This window comes from Sorex araneus, chromosome 2 (genome assembly GCF_027595985.1).
Source record: "Sorex araneus isolate mSorAra2 chromosome 2, mSorAra2.pri, whole genome shotgun sequence".
Classification (NCBI taxonomy): domain Eukaryota; kingdom Metazoa; phylum Chordata; class Mammalia; order Eulipotyphla; family Soricidae; genus Sorex; species Sorex araneus.
The window spans coordinates 331,975,041-331,990,850 of NC_073303.1; the positions used below are offsets into that span (position 1 = coordinate 331,975,041).

The 15,810-nt window shown below is 45.0% G+C and overlaps 1 protein-coding gene across 1 annotated transcript; it reads right to left on the reverse strand.

The window, feature by feature from the left end:
• Positions 1 to 1,704: 1,704 nt before the first annotated feature.
• Positions 1,705 to 14,628, reverse strand: TYMS (thymidylate synthetase). The gene is made up of 7 exons (XM_004606006.2): positions 14,472 to 14,628; positions 12,127 to 12,200; positions 10,178 to 10,352; positions 7,451 to 7,552; positions 6,086 to 6,261; positions 5,483 to 5,554; positions 1,705 to 1,842 (listed from the first exon to the last, which is right to left on the reverse strand). The coding sequence occupies exons 1-7, from the start codon at positions 14,626 to 14,628 to the stop codon at positions 1,705 to 1,707; spliced, it is 894 nt and encodes a 297-aa protein (XP_004606063.1).
• Between the last annotated feature and the right edge of the window lie 1,182 nt (positions 14,629 to 15,810).

Here is a 15,810-nt window from a genome sequence, read left to right on the forward strand (position 1 = left end):
ACCGCCGGCCCCCTCCCCCTCTGCAGCCTGCCTCTATGGCAGACACTTTTCTTATTTTCTTTTAAACACTGGTTTGCAATACTGTCCCATCACTTTACCTCTTTTCAGCACTTAGTTTTTGTCCAATGATCATTTCCAATTATTACTATTATAGTGGTCCCTTCTCTGTCCTAATGCATCCCCCCACCCCTTTGTTTTGTGACAAGTTTCCTACCGGGACTAGACCTCCTGGCCTACAGTCTTTGGGAATGATTCATGTTGTATAACACTGGTCAGTCTTTTCTCCACCTCTAGCTCCAGTTTGCTGAGTAACACCCATCACAATGCTTCCAAAGCACTCCCTTTCATCTTTAACTTTTCCTTTGTGCTCTGTTAATCACTCATTTCCCCCAATCAGAACCTGTGACTCCTAAAGTCAGATTCTTCAGAGAACTCTGGATTTTGTAAGTGAAATATTGCTTTTCTCTTTCCTTTCTATCCTTAGCAGTTTATTGTCTTTTTTGTATAAACACAGGAAGACAATTAATGCTATGCACTTGTTACTTGAGAGTTAACTGACTGAGAATATTTACTCCTGGCCATCTGTCATATTTTTAAGCCTGTTACCCTTTGTTCCTAGCACCCAATAAGGAGGGTTCCCATGAATGATGAATGGACTTGAACTGGACCCAGGGCAAGCTGTGAGCTATCCTGGAATTGAAGAGACAAGCCGAGAGCTTGTGGTATCTCACCTATGTGTAATTGCTACCCCAAGCTTGGAGGTTGGGCTCTTAACTATCCCTGGGAGATAGGGATGGGGGCAGAGTAAGACTGGAATGGGACAGAGTAAAAATGGATGGGCAGAAGGAAACTGGATGAAGTGTGAGCCTGGCATGGAGACAGATATTAGAATTAAGAGACTGATCACCAACCAGCCTGGCCTCCATTCCCTCCTTCCTGTGTCTGGTGGCAGTGGCAACCAGCTGGGATGGGGAAGTGGCTCATGGCCATGGAATGCATGCAGCGAGGATACCCACACACTGTGAGCACACAATTCACATACAATGTGTCTGTATTTTAAAGATATCCTACAAATGAGTGCAGTCATTATCTATCCCTTTCCTCCAATTCATTTCACTTAGCATGATACTCCATGTCCATCCATGTATGAGCAAATAGGCCTTCCTTTTTCCTAATAGTATGACAGCAATATATTTATTTAATAGATGGCTGTAACTTTAAAACTCTCTATCCTAAATACTCATATTGTAACGATAAGACACAGGATTAGATAAATCACAGGATATAGGGCAAAATATGGTTTAGTTAGCATTTCTAAAATATATTCACACCCTTTAAGCAGCATCCAAGTGAGAATACGGCATGTTTATTTAGAAGAGTTGAATTCATCTATTTTAGGCAGGAATTAAGCAGAATGGGAACACATAATTTTAAGACAAAATGGATTAATGTAAAAATACTTTATTATAGCAATATATATAAAACAAATATAAACTTTAAGTGTCTATAAAACTACACTATTCAATGTGATGCTGTTAGAGCACTCAAATTCTGGAAGCATAACATATGAAGCATACTGTATGGTCCACTGACACAGCCCCTTCCCACCTCCTCAAATTTTAACAGTATTCCACTAATCTCTGCTAGGATGCTCAGTCCTGAGCTCAGAGCTTGGAATATCCTCCAAACTCCTTTAAAAACATGCTAAACTGCCATTTCCATTTTAATAGACGGATGAGGATTGTAGCCTTCAATCTGAAAGTCTTCAGCCTTGAAGTCATCAATTTTGTCAACTTTCCGAAGTATTTTGAGCTTTGGGAAAGGTCTTGGTTCTCGCTGAAGCTAAAAACAACATAAGACCATTATTTTGTCCAAATCTGTACAATGTGATTTAATTCTGTTCCATGTCCTTTCATAAATTAAGTTGACCGTATTATCTTACAGGAGTGTAATACTGCAAATATCTTATCTTTGGTTTTCTGATACTCAAAGGACAACTTACTGATTATCTTGCACAATGCTGAGTAGAAGGTATTTTGTGCAATCACAATGTCAGAGGTTGGTGGATCATCTGGAGAAAGTTCTTCCAGTTGATTGATTCTGGTATACTTTACAGGTTGTACTGCACTTCAGTTATAGCAAAGCAGTTGGGCGTTCGCCTTTCACGTGGCCGACCTGAGTTCGATTCCTCCGCCCCTCTCGAAGAGCCTGGCAAGCTACCGAGAGTATAGAGCCCGCGCGGCAGAGCCTGGAAAGTTACCCGTGCGTATTCGATATGCCAAAAACAGTAACAATAAGTCTCTCAATGAAAGACGTTACTGGTGCCTGCTCGAACAAATCGATGAGCAACGGGATGACAGTGTCTGTTATTAGTTTGGTAATTCTGACAGTATTTCGGTGTTCTTCATTATTGTTATAGCTATATAATGATCTGTGATCACTATTGTTACTATTTGTAATGGTTTAGGAACCTCATAAACCACATCCACATAGACGGAAAACATAATGGATACGTGTGTGTTCTGACTGTTCCAAATGACCCACACTTGCCCCTTCTTCCTTCCTGCCTCCCTATTCCCTGAGACACAATGCTGATGAGGCCAATTACCCTACCTGGCTTCTGGATGCTCAAATGATGGGTATCATCTGTCTCTTACTTTAAATTCAAAATAATAAATGTTTCTAAAAGTCAACACAGGCTTGAAATTTAGGCCTCTCTAGCCAAACTGAATGCCAGGGAGAAATTCTTAAGGGCAATTAAAAGAACTTTTCTAACAAATAACAAAATTGAAACAGTCTTACTGTCAACATAGAGACAGGTTTTGTTTTGTTTTGGACCACATCCAGCGGTGTTCAGGACTTACTCCTGGCTGTGTTTAGGGATTATTCTTGGTAGGGGTCAGGATGGAACCCTGATTGGCCGCATGCAAGGCAAGTACCCTACTCACGATACTATTTCTCCAGTCCCTAATGTTAACTCCTTGTAAAGGGGAGTGCCTACTCAGCAGTGCTCAGGAATCACTCTTAGTGGGATTCAGAGGACCATATGCGGTGAAGGGATCAAACTGTGAAGCTATGTGGAAGGCAAGTGCCCTACGTACTGTACCATCACCCGGCCCGGAGGTAGTTTTAGTGGTCCCAAGAGAAGATCATAAAAGCTGCCAACACTCCCTTAAGTCAAAGTCTAATCCAAAGCATTATTTCAGTTTTGTTCAATCCTATAAGGTTGAGAGGTAGGAAAACTACTGAAGTCTGAAGCTAGTAGTGGCTACTTCAGGAGGTTTAAGAGATCAAAGCGCAAGATGAAGTATTGATGTAGAAGTGGCAATAAGCTCTCCATTTCATCTCTTTATCACTGATGAAGGTGTCTACACTAAACAATAGTTTCTATGAGACAAAACAGCCTTACATAGGAAGTGCCATCTAGGACTTCCATAGCTAAAAAGGAAAGTCAAAGCCTGGTTTCAAAGCTGCAAAAGACAGGCCAACTCTCCTACTGGGAGCTGAAGGCAGTGGTCACTAACATCCCCAGACACAAGGGCCCTTTCAGAACTATGCTCTCTACCGTGCCTGTGCTCTGCAAAGGAAACAAAGCTGGGAAGGCAGAACACCTGTTTGTATGGTCTATCAGTTTACTGAACACCTGAAGTTCACTTTTGAGGATTTACTGCTCAGAAAAAGATCCCCTTCAAGATATTACTATCATTGATAATGCATGCAGTTAGCAAGAGCTCTGATGGAGATGTAAGAAAGATCAATGTCATTTTTGTGCCAATAAACACATCTATTCTGTGGTCAATAGATCAGAGTCATTTCAACTTTCAAGTCCTATTAAAGATATACATTTCTGGGGCCGGAGCAATAGCACAGCGGTAGGGCTGGATGGTTGAATGCCTGGGTCAAGAATGTGGTGACACGCAGGCCATGAAGTGCTGGGGACCACGAGGGCCACAGTGATAAGCTTGTGAGGTTCACATGATGCCAGAGTATCCAGCATGCAAGGTATGTGCCCTAGCCCCTATACCATCTCCCCCACCTCAAGGAGCGTGTTTCTTGAGATCTACTCTTGTTGCAGACACTAAACACCGCTGAAATGACAACAATGGATTTTAGTATTACGTAAATCTAGTTGACAAATAGCAGCAAAAGTTTAAGAAGGCTGACTCCAATTTTGAAGTCTACTTGTGAGTAAAATGCTACTAAGAAATCTTTTATGAAAGGAAATCAATACATGTGGCAAACATCACAGTTATATTTAGAAGCTGCCTAAACCAGCCCACCCTTCAGCAACCATCACTGTGATCAGTCAGCAGCTATCAACCTGAAGGTAAAACAGCAGCGACTTGTTAGAAGTGCAGAAGATCTATTATTTTTAGCATCAAAGTACTTTCAAACTAAGGTGTTTTTTTCAGACATAAGGCTATTACTACAGCAGAGTTTCTCAGCTGTGGCCTTCATCCAACATTATATTTTTCCTGTGGACCCCACCCCTCCACCAAGTGGCCCAAGTGGCCCCTAATCTTGTTGCATGCCCTCCCGCAATTATATGACTATTCTCCTGTGGTCCCTAGGAATGTCCTGGGAGCCCAGAGTGAGAAACGCAGGAGGGCTATACTAGTGTAAATAAAACTTCTCTATGGACAAGGGAAAAAATTATGACCTCCTTTATCATGTTTTATTTTATTAAGTTTTTGAAAATTGAGCTAATTTTATTTCATGACTATATTCCAGGGGATTTTATATGAGTGGTCACCATCTTACATGGGAGCGGTATATACCATTCTCACTGGACAACGGAGGGAAAAAGCTTGAAATACTACAAGAATTAACAAAATGTGACCAATGCACAGTGACCGTATGCCAAGGGAAAAATGGTGCTGACAGACTTGCTTCTTAGCAGGGCTGCTGTGACCTTCCAAGGTGAAAGCAGCATCCGTGAAGAACAGAAGGCAGGCCTGTCTTGGGGCAGTCCAAGTTCTGTACTCACATGTTTTCACTTCCACCGACTTAACCAAAAGTGGATTGAAAATTCATATCAGCAATGCCTATGATGGCTGTGCCTGTAACTAACACGCAGACCTTGTCATTATTCCTTAAAAAATATAGCACACCAATGATTTATTGGTATATAAATAATGTTATTGCAACTATGCAAGAGGATGTGCAAAGGCTACATGTAACCACATTTTATATAAGGGATTTAAATGTAAAGGAGTTTGGGAATTTACATGAGTCCTAGAGCCAAGCTTCTGGATAAGGACTTAGTACCCTACAGCACCCGCTGTGTTAAGTGCTGCAGCCACTGAAAGGTGATTTGGCCTTATTCTTGTTACCACCTCCTGTCCCCTCACTAAAGTAGTCACCTTCCCTACATCACAGACTGTCCTAAGACATGTTTCATAAATGAACCCTACTTTTTAATCATAAATCAATCTTTCATCAAAAGAAAGCACCAAATTCTAAAGTGTGACAGATTTCTTACCTGCACTTTCAGCGGCTCAATGTGATTCAAGTAAATATGTGCATCTCCCAAAGTATGTACAAAGTCACCAGGCTAAATCCCACGGGAAAAAGCAAAACAGGACATGTTTCAGTACCAATTCCTTTAAAACACATCATTTAAATACATTGCATAGGATGTATATCTATCCCAAAGCTTTCCAGAAATTAACTGTGGTAGTGTTTTAAAAAATTGACAAAAGTTCATTTGTAAAGATTGTCTAGTACGACAAACTATACCAGATAAATCAGTCTAGTGGACAGGTAAATTCCATGTAAGGTTACAAAAACTGAGCCAGCTCTTTTTTTTTTCTTCCTCTTCTGACTTTTGGATCATACCTAGTGATGTTCAGTTATCCCTGGTTCCGTACTTGGTAATCACCCCTGGCAGTGCTCAGGGGACCAATGAGTGTTGGGGATTGAGTCTAGGTTGGGCACGTGCAAGGCAGGCGCCTTACCCACTGCACTATCACTCTAGCTTCTCATTTCTTAAACTAATCAGAAACTATAATGAGTTTACACGAAAGCAGCCCAGAGGCCCGTGCGTTAGGCTGGAGACAACCCTTCCTTCCCGAGCGCAGCCCACCTTCAGACCGGTGACGTGTGCGATCATGTAGGTGAGTAGAGAGTAGCTGGCAATGTTGAAGGGCACGCCCAGGCCCATGTCTCCTGACCTCTGGTACAGCTGGCAGGAGAGCTCACCGTTCACCACATAGAACTGGCAAAGGGCGTGGCATGGAGGTAGGGCCATGAGAGGGAGATCTGAGGAGCCAGCAGGGAGGGAAAAGAAAAGAGACATGGTTTGGGAGGACACAATCATGGGGAAAGCACAGCAGGAGAAACGGGCCAAATCACAGCATGGGGAGCGTGACAAAGAGCCACTGGGCAAGTGCGAGTGAGAGCCACTTCACCTCCCTCCAATAGCTCCACTTCAAACCCCAGGTACCAGCCTGTCAACAGACCCCTGTGGATGCCTGTGAGAGGTGGAGGCAGTGCTGAGCCGAGATGACTTGCTGCTCCCTCGTGGCACCCCAATACCGGTGGGGAATGAATTCTTTAGCAGGCCCATGGGAAATCAGCATCTCAGACACCACCCTGCACTCAAAGTCTCTTTCATAAATGCAAAAAGGCGAACATCCAGTCTAGTCAGTACTCATAAAACCTTGGCCAAATTTTATTTTAAAATGGTTTAAAATTTTAATATGATCTGAGCAGATGTGGTTTAAAACCTCTTGTCAAAGGACTCCTGAGCCCCCACTTGGGGGTGGCCTCTGAGCACTGTCTAGTGTGGCCCAAATCAAAATACACACTGAGCTGCAATCTGACAGAAATGTAGGCTTTTTGTGTATTTGGGGGTCACATAGGGCAAGGGTCATTCTTGATTGGGGGCCTCCTCTAGTGTTGTCAGAAAGCATATGGCGCTGGGGATTGAACCCGGAGCTCCCACATTAAGGCGTCTCATCTGAGATCTCTCACTGGCTCTATTTAGGCATTTAGGGCAGGGGTGGTGACATACTCCCTAGAATTACTTGGGGCCTCAGGGCCACTCCTAGTGATACTAGTCCCAGTTTGACACCTGAGTGCAAAGGGCCAACAGGGCCATCCCTGGGTCAAACTAGGCCACACTTAGTAGGTCACGCTGTGTTGGAGACCAAACATACAAGGCATGTGCTCCAGCCCTTGGGGCCACTCCCAAATCCCTATTTAGACCACAGGGTCCCCTTTGGAATAAGGGCAAAAAGAAATATAAATAACAAAAGAACACTCAAATTAAGATTGTCCAGGTCCAGCTCCACCACTGGAGCTGAAAGTGAGGCCAAATGTGACCTGCCCAGGGTCATGCAACCAGCCATATGGCAGTTCTGGACCGGGACTACCACATAATGTCACACTGTATCCCCTCACGCTAATGGTGGAGTTAGGACAAGAAGGTGACTGAGATGCTTTCAACCTTTTGGATTCCAAGCACACATGATGATTCTTCTGTCGTCTGGGTTGGTTTTGATGGTGTCAATCACTTTTTGCAGCTGGTCTACTCCTTGACCTGAATAATCTGCATAAATGCCGGAAAGAGAGAATCAGTTCTCAGGCTAATTACAACATTGCCCAAGACAGCACTTAAGACGTCAACGCCCCTTGCTCCCCCCAAATTCCTCACGCTAAGTCCAGGGCCCTAGCTAGGTTCCTAGCAGCAGCCTGTTGAGCCATAACAAAGTCTATTTCTACATAAGAGTCCTCTGAATATATTGTCATACTGTCATTTTTCCAATCTCACTTTGTCCCAGCGATCCCTAGGGAACGTGTAAATCTACAGAGCCATCCATAATTCTTGTCACACTTTACTGACAATCTACTTTACCCATGTTCCACAGAAGAATGAGACCCTAGTTAGAATATGCCACTCCATACAAGCTATGACTAAGAGCACCCTTTTAGACCCAGACACAGTCTTCCAACTCTTCCCTCTCATTACAGCTTAGCAGATAAACGCCCCTGGACTTAGAAAGTACAGGGAAACTCCTGCAGTTATACCACCTTGCACCTTTATCCATTTCTGTTCTTTGGTCTTTGAGTCATTGCTGTCTTTCTGAAATGAAAGTAGAAGCTAAGAACTCTGGAGTTATATATTTTCTGATTAAAATCCCCTACAGGTTTCACTCTATGCTCTACTTTAGTAACGACTTGTTCTTGGAAGAAAAGTCTATAAGTATGATCCCAAAAAGGTAACAGCAGATTCTTAATAACGAATATACTGGACTGGAGCAATAGCACAGTGGGTAGGGTGTTTGCCTTGCACATGGCTGACCTGGGTTCAATTTCTCCATCCCTCTCAGAGAGCCTGGCAAGTTACCCTTTCAGAGAGCCTGGCAGGCCCGCACGGTAGAGCCTGGCAAACTCCCCGTGGAGTATTTGATATGCCAAAACCAGTAACAACAAGTCTTACAATGGAGATGTTACTGGTGTCCAATCAAGCACATCAATGAACAATGGGATGACAGTGCTACAGTGCTATTACTCAAGAAGTTAATTTAAAGAAAACTGAGTTAAAGTTACAGAGACCCTTCTGCACCTTTTTCTTTTATAGACAGAATTATTTCAAGATAAAAAATTTCAAAACAAACTACAAAATCGACAGTTGACCAGCCATACAATTCTAAAACTTAGGGTATAAGTTCATTAGGCTCCATAAATTCTCAAATTATAAATAATTGAACACCAGGCAAGATTTAAGACACAATTAAAAGCTAGGAGAGCAGTAGTATACTCTGAAGGTGTTCAAGGACAGAGGTTACAGTCAGAAGCAGATGATTTATCTACAGCAATAACAGAACCCACACAACATCTTTTTCATGAGTAAGTGTAGCCAGGCTAGTATTACACTAAATTGATCATTTTATGACCATGTTTAAGCATGTTAATGGTGACATTATACACACTCCCAGTGTCATCACTATCCAGTCCAGATCTTTTTCAGCTTCTCAAACAGAAACTTGGTACTCATTAAACAAGTGTTTTCTGTCTCTATGATTGTCTACCCAAAATTTCAAACGTACTGAAGTTGCCAACATAGAAAATATCTCAAGATCACACATAAAATGCAGATGTTATGACAGCATATTTGACGTCAGTCCCAACTCCTTCAACCAGAGATGAAAGTGATTCCTCTAGAAATGAGTCATGCTTTTCTGATCACTGATCTCTGCCTAGGTAACAAACACTTTTCTCCTCGTTTTTTGTTTGGTTGTTTTTGGGTCATTCTTGGCAGGTTAGGGCTTATTCTGGGCTCTCCATTCACAGTTCACTTCTGGCAGTGCGCAGGGAACCATGTGAGGCCGGGGACTGAACCAGGGTCAGTCACGTACAGACGCTTTAACCCGTCTACTATCTCTCCCGGACCCCAGCTAGCAAACTACTTCGCACACATGCCTGTACACATGTACACACACACACACACACACACACACACACACACACACACACACACACACACACATTAGGCATTTGCTTTTGCAAACACCATTCCAAGGATAGAACAGGACAGGAAGGTCATGGATCAGGGCTAGGTTCTTGGTGCCAAGCAAGAAAGGGAGGCAGCCATCCAGAAGCAACATTTCAGCTTCCTCTACCCCAGCAGAGCAGGAAGAGTGAGCTGAGAAGCACACTGTCTTAGCACTCCTTGAAAAGGAAAATAGACACAATTTCTAGGTGTCTTGTTCCCAGATTAACTTCCTGCCTTCTTCCCCACCCCAGCAACCAACAATGTCACATCTGCTAATGAGAGGTTTAGTAAATGCTAAGCACTGAATACATGCCAAGGGTGGATTTCCATGAGGTTTATTTATTTTGGTTTCAAGGCCACACCTGGTGGTGCTCTGGGCTTACTCCTGGCTCTGTGCTCAGGACTCCTGGAGGGCTAAGGCAAACAAATGAGGTGCTAGCGCTCAAACCTGTGGTGCTGGGGCATGCAAAGCTAGTGCTTTACTTGTTAGACTATTGCTCCGGCTCCCCATAAGGTTTAGTTGAGACTCTGCTACCTAAATCTAAAACAGCCTCTCAGGAGATTGGCTATATATCAGCTCCCCAGATACTGATTTCTTAGCCCCTAGAATTTGTTTGCAACAATAAATTCACCATCTGACAGGCATGCAGGAAACCTGAAGCATTGGTGCCTCCTCACCTGAATCTTTATCTTTGTATTCTGCCCCAAAATGCCTCCACTGAAAGCCATAAACTGGGCCTAAATCCCCTTCTTCTCTGGCGGAGAATCCCAGGCTGTCCAAGAAATCTCGGGACCCGTTGGCATCCCAGATTTTCACTCCCTTAGACGACAGTTCATTAGCATTTGTGGATCCCTAGAAGAGTCAAGAAAGAACAGGCATCCAGGTGAATTTGAGCCAGAGGGGCTGATCCCCAAGAGTCTCCTATCTGGTGTACTGTCACCCTGAGCAGACAGAGACACAAGCCCTGATATCCCTGCAGGCTATCATGCCTTTACACTGGTTCCAGTCCAAACTCCTAGTCTGACCTCTTCTTTGGAATGACACTTCCAAATCTTTTATTCCTCCTTTTATTCCCCTCAACTAAGGTCTCAACACTAAATTCTCCCTTCCATCATTCCCACTTCATGTCAGTTTTGCATTGCTATTTAAAAAAAAGAAAAAAAAAACCTGGCAGGGGCAGGGGTGCGGGGAGGCGTGGCCAAAATCTGCAGTACTCAGTACTCGGGCACTATTTCCAGCTTGGTGCACTCCAGCCTGTTGAGCTATTGCTCCAGCTTAAGTTTTGCGTTTTCAACCAAATGTACTGTCTGTTGGCGCCTCAGAATAAACATAACCTCACGTGCCTCTGACCAGTGTCTCCTAGATATGGTATGAAGAGTATTTCTACTGACTGGTCTGATAACTATTCCTTTATCTGGGAAATGTATCAGACATATATGTGTCACTCTAGTTACTGCCAGTTTACACTTGCATAGTTTAGGGGTTTTGTCTGTTTTTCGAAGCACACTCCTTATGTTTACTTCTCTTGTATTTTATTCTCACTAGATTTGATCCTGGTCATCCTAGTTAGCATCTGGAAATGCATCCAGGTAAGGAACTGACGTCCGCTCTTTCGGGTATGACACGATATAGTTACAAGAATATGGAGACAATAACTGGGCTCTGTGCCCAGGAGATCTCCCACCTCCCTTCTCTGATCAGCTCCTTACCTCCTCTTGTCAATAATATTCACATGATTTGCTATCAGGATTAGGGTCACTGACAGTTAATGCAGGCCAGGGCAGAATAAGCTATCCCAAGAATATAGCACCATGGACTATGAAATGATTTCTAAACCCCTTCTAAACATGGGTGAGGTCTGACTTGGTCTGAGCCCACAGCAACTGCACTACGGAATGGACCCTGTCATCTAGTTCAGTCTAGAACAAAGCCCATCTTCTCCCCCTCTGACCAGCACTAGCAGAACATCACCCGTCTGGACCAGGAGCCAAGCAGGGAGAAAGTCAGGTCATTGCCTGTCACTAGCACTTGGGCCCTCACCAGAGATACCTAATTGGTTCTTGGTAAGAGTCATGGCTTGTTATAAGAGAGACCTTACCAGTTTAACAGATACACAATGCTAGGGCTGGGGTCTCTATTCAGTGATCAGTATGAGTACCTACAATGTGGCACTGCAATTTAGGCCCTGGGAAAAAGTGAACAAGAGAATTAAATTTTCTTATATGGTTACTTGCTTTACTTATTATTGCTTTTTACTGAAACATTATCCAGTAGGTGATATCGGTAAATCCAAGGTACATTCAGACGAGGGTGTGGAAGGGTGATTACAATCTTGGGAGGTCACTAAGCAGAAGCAAAGAATGTGAGGAAGTGGCCCATGCTAAATGTAAAGGGAAGAAGGTTCTGGGAGCAGGACCGACAGGTGCCAGAGACCTAGTTGGAAATGTCCTGATGACCCAAAAATTTGCAGAGGTCGTCAGAGCTGGTGGCACAGTGAGGACTTTGCTCTTCTAGTGTGAAATGCAAGCCACGAACAGCTAGAGCATAGAGTGCTGTCATCTGACTTCAAAAAGGACATGTTCTGTGCTGAGTGTACCATCAACTTCCATTACGGTGACTTCCTTACCTTGATAAACCATAGCAACTCTTCCAAAACACCTTTCCAGAATACACGTTTGGTTGTTAACAGAGGAAATTCATCTGAAAGACAGTTTACCACATTAGTAGGCGGAAAGATAGATCATGTGAGCACAGGAGTAAGTGGAAAAGCATGACTCCATGATGTGGGCATCTGAGTTTGGGGAAGCTGAACCCAGACTGCAACACCAATCACTGGCCATTCAGACACCACCTGTCCTTCTGACCACCAGCTGCAGGAACTCCACAATGAGATGGAGTGCAGTCAAAGCAGGGATACTTTGCTAAATCTACTACAAGAGCTAAATCTACTACACTATTGATGTGAATCCTTCACTAGTATAAAGTAACACTTAAAACTGCCTTTGGGCAAAGCCAGAAGACTCCCCAGAGTTATCCCAGAATTACCATTAGGGAAAGTTTCTCAGGTATCTTTAGCTCAAACTGAAGAAGCACCTAGAAGGGCTTGCGAAGACAATGGGTATGCTTTGAAAATATACAGAAATAGTCACTATTTAACCACCTGCCTACACATGATTGATTCTCTTTAACCTTCAAAAAAATCCTTGAGATATTATACTGGGTGGGGTGCGGTTGTATGTTTTGGGGTCATACTGGGCTGTGCTCAGGATTCACTCCTGGGGGACCTTATGGGTTCCTGCAGATCAAACCCGGCCAGCTGTGTGCAAGGCAAATACCTTCTTCACTGTACTTATTGCTCTGGCCCCAAGATATCATTATGTTTTAAAAGCAGCTGGAGGCATCAGAAAGTGTGCATTAAGCAATACAGTTAAAAAAAAAAAAGTAGGGCCTGGAGAGATAACATAGCCTTAAGGTGCTTGCCTTGTGCACAGCTGATCCTGGTTTGATCTCCAGCATGGTCCCCCAGGCACCAGCCCTGAGCACAGAGTCAGGTGTGTATGCCTTGAGCACCTCTGGGTGTGGCACCAAACACAAACAAAAAGAGTAAAAGCTTGTCTCTAAACTCAGTCCATGTCATGAGAAATAGTAGTTGATATTCCTATAATTGGATTTTACCTGCCCACTCTTCCAGTAATGCCTACTGAGCAGTATTCCCTCCATGTTGAACACAGAGAGAGTTTGAAGACCAGAAAGATGAATATGCCCAAGGTCTTAGCAGAGGAGCTGGATTGAAAACTCGGTCTGTCAGAGGGAGGACAAATATTGTGTTCCCACTGATCTGTGGTATGCAATCACAAAACAAGAGGATGGAAGGTATGAATGACAGCCAGTCTGGGACTGCCAGGGGACAAGGGGGCTGGGTGAGGAGGCTGACTGGTGGTCACCTATGGGCCCTGGTCCCAAGTCTTGGTTCGGATGTACATACATCAAAATTCAAAGTCCACTCTACTGTTAGCATGTGATCTAAACCATCTGCATAGAATCAGCGAAGGAGGCGGATGGGGAGAAAGGGGGAGCCTTGGGGAACCGAGGGACACAACACTGGTGCAGGCTGGAGGTTGAAACGCAGGATACCTGAGTTAAGAGCTCTGCCAATCATGATGAATAAGCAAACACATCATAATGGTAAATAAAAGAAATAGGTCTATGGCAGCCGCTGAATTTGGGGCTGTAGGAAAGTGGAGAGATCTGCTGGGACCAAAGTCCCCAAGGCCATCGGATTACTACGGGGGTGGGAGCGGGGCGGGGCTATTCCAGTCTCTGGAATCCACTCCCCACCCCTCCAACAAAGCCTACAGGCTCCTCCAACAGCCGGTCCCTGCACTCCAGGAGGGCCATTGTTCCACAGCAGGTGAAGGATGTGCCTCACTAGTTCCGGGGGGGGGGGGCGGGGGGGAAGGGCGGGGTGGTCTGTCTGTAAATTGTCAGGGAAGGTCAATCCTTGGCCCCATTGTCCTGTGCCCAGCACAAAGTCGGATGCTAAAAGCCTCTGGAGACTCTTCCCTCCCCGGGCCCCTGTCGCTTTAGGCTTTCCATCCGCAGGGGAGAAGCCGCAAGTTCCCGCCAAACTCCTGTTCCCTCCCGCCCCCTGCCACGCGACAGCTTTGCTCCAGGGCGCGGCCGGCCGCTCAGCTGGCGGGGCGCTGGCCTTGCCCGCGGCTGTCCTGGGTTCGTCCCGGACTCTCTCTACGGTCCCCAAGCTCGTCAGGAGTGACCCCTGAGCACGGCCAGGTGTGGCCCCCAAACAAACAAAAGCGAGAAAGCTCTCCAGTTAAAGCAGGCCGTCCGGCAGGTGCGGGTGGACGCCCCTCTCCCCACTGCCTCCGAGGGCGCAGACGGGCCCCCTTTGGAGGGACCGCAGAACGGGGGGACCGAATGAGCTCCCCCGCCCCCGGCCCGCCGCCGCCTCACCTCGCAGGCTGTAGCGCGCCTGCATGCCGAACACCGACAGGGTGCCGGTGCCCGTGCGGTCCTCCTTGCGGACCCCGCTGCGGAGGATGTGCTCGAGCTGCCCCAGGTACTGCCGCTCCCCGTGCGGGCACGGCGGGTCGGAGCCGGCGTCGGGCATCTCGCGGGCGGCTGCGGGTCCCGGGCCAGACGGCGGCGAGCGACTGACTTGCAGGGATGCGGCTGCACGTTGGCTTCCCGGGTTTTTTTTTTTTTTTTCGTTTTTCCCGCCGCCGCGAGGTGGCCCCGCCTCTTCCGGGAGGGGGGGGGAGGCTCCAGCTCCCGGAACTCTCGGCCGTGCAGCCCCTGTAAACCCGTGTAAGCCCTTGCAAGCCATCGAGAGTTCAGTGCATTTTTAGTTGAAAACCTTTTGGTCTGAATAACATCTAAAGCGTGTCTTTGGGCGCTTTGAATGTGAAAACACTCTAGTTGGAAGGTTTCCCAGTGGGGCACTGCCATTCACTGAATGATTTAGGCAAAGAATGAATTTGTCACAGGCGTCCCACTTCTGTGAAATCTAAAATCAAACAACCCAGTTATTTGAGGCGCATTTCCTATAAGGGATATGCTTTCGAGTGACTTGCGTTTCCGTTTTCTCCTTCCTTGCTGAAGGACTACAATTGGAACGAGTGGAATAACGCAGATTTTGTATTGTTTTGGAATAATGCAGCTTTTTTTTTTTCTTTTTCTTTTTGGGTCACACCCGGTGATGCACAGGGGTTTTTCTTGGCTTTGCACTCAGAAACTACTGGCTGTGCTCAGGGGACCATATGGGATGCTGAGGAAGGAACGTGGGTTGGGCGTGTGCAAGACAAACGCCCTAGCCTACCCGCTGTACTATCACTCCAGCTCCAGGGTTTTTTTTTGTTTACAAACAAACAAACAAACAAACAAAAGTTCGTTTCTTTTTTCTTTTTTTTTCTTTTTTGGGGAATAAGGCAGTTTTAAACGGGATTAATGCCAGCTACATGTTTTCAAGTTCAACAGAATTTTCTATCTTAATGAAAGAAAATAGTGGGCTGAAACTATATAAGTTTAAGTGTACGTGTTTTACAGGCTCCAATCTTTGGCATCAATACGTTTTTTAAGAATATTTTGCCCAAAATTATTTGCATCTATTTGAGTGTGTCTGGGTAAGATAAGGATAAGACGTGGTCTTTGCTGAAACTCATAAAACAGTATTTCTTGGCATTCAATGAAGTCTAGGGCTTTTTCAGGTTATCTCATTGTCTGCAAGATTTCTGGAATGATTTTGCTGAAGTGTACCTTTCAAACTCATGGTTGAATTCTGTGTAGACATTAA

Bases quoted from the DNA above. Each gene is read 5' to 3' on its own strand.
- TYMS (XM_004606006.2), bottom strand. From the start codon at position 14,628: ATGCCCGACGCCGGCTCCGACCCGCCGTGCCCGCACGGGGAGCGGCAG. The intron at 10,353-12,126 runs GTAAGGAAGTCA...TGACTCTTCTAG, and splicing joins AGTTGCTATGGTTTATCAAG to GGATCCACAAATGCTAATGA. The intron at 7,553-10,177 runs GTGAGGAGGCAC...GCATTTATGCAG, and splicing joins ATACAAAGATAAAGATTCAG to ATTATTCAGGTCAAGGAGTA.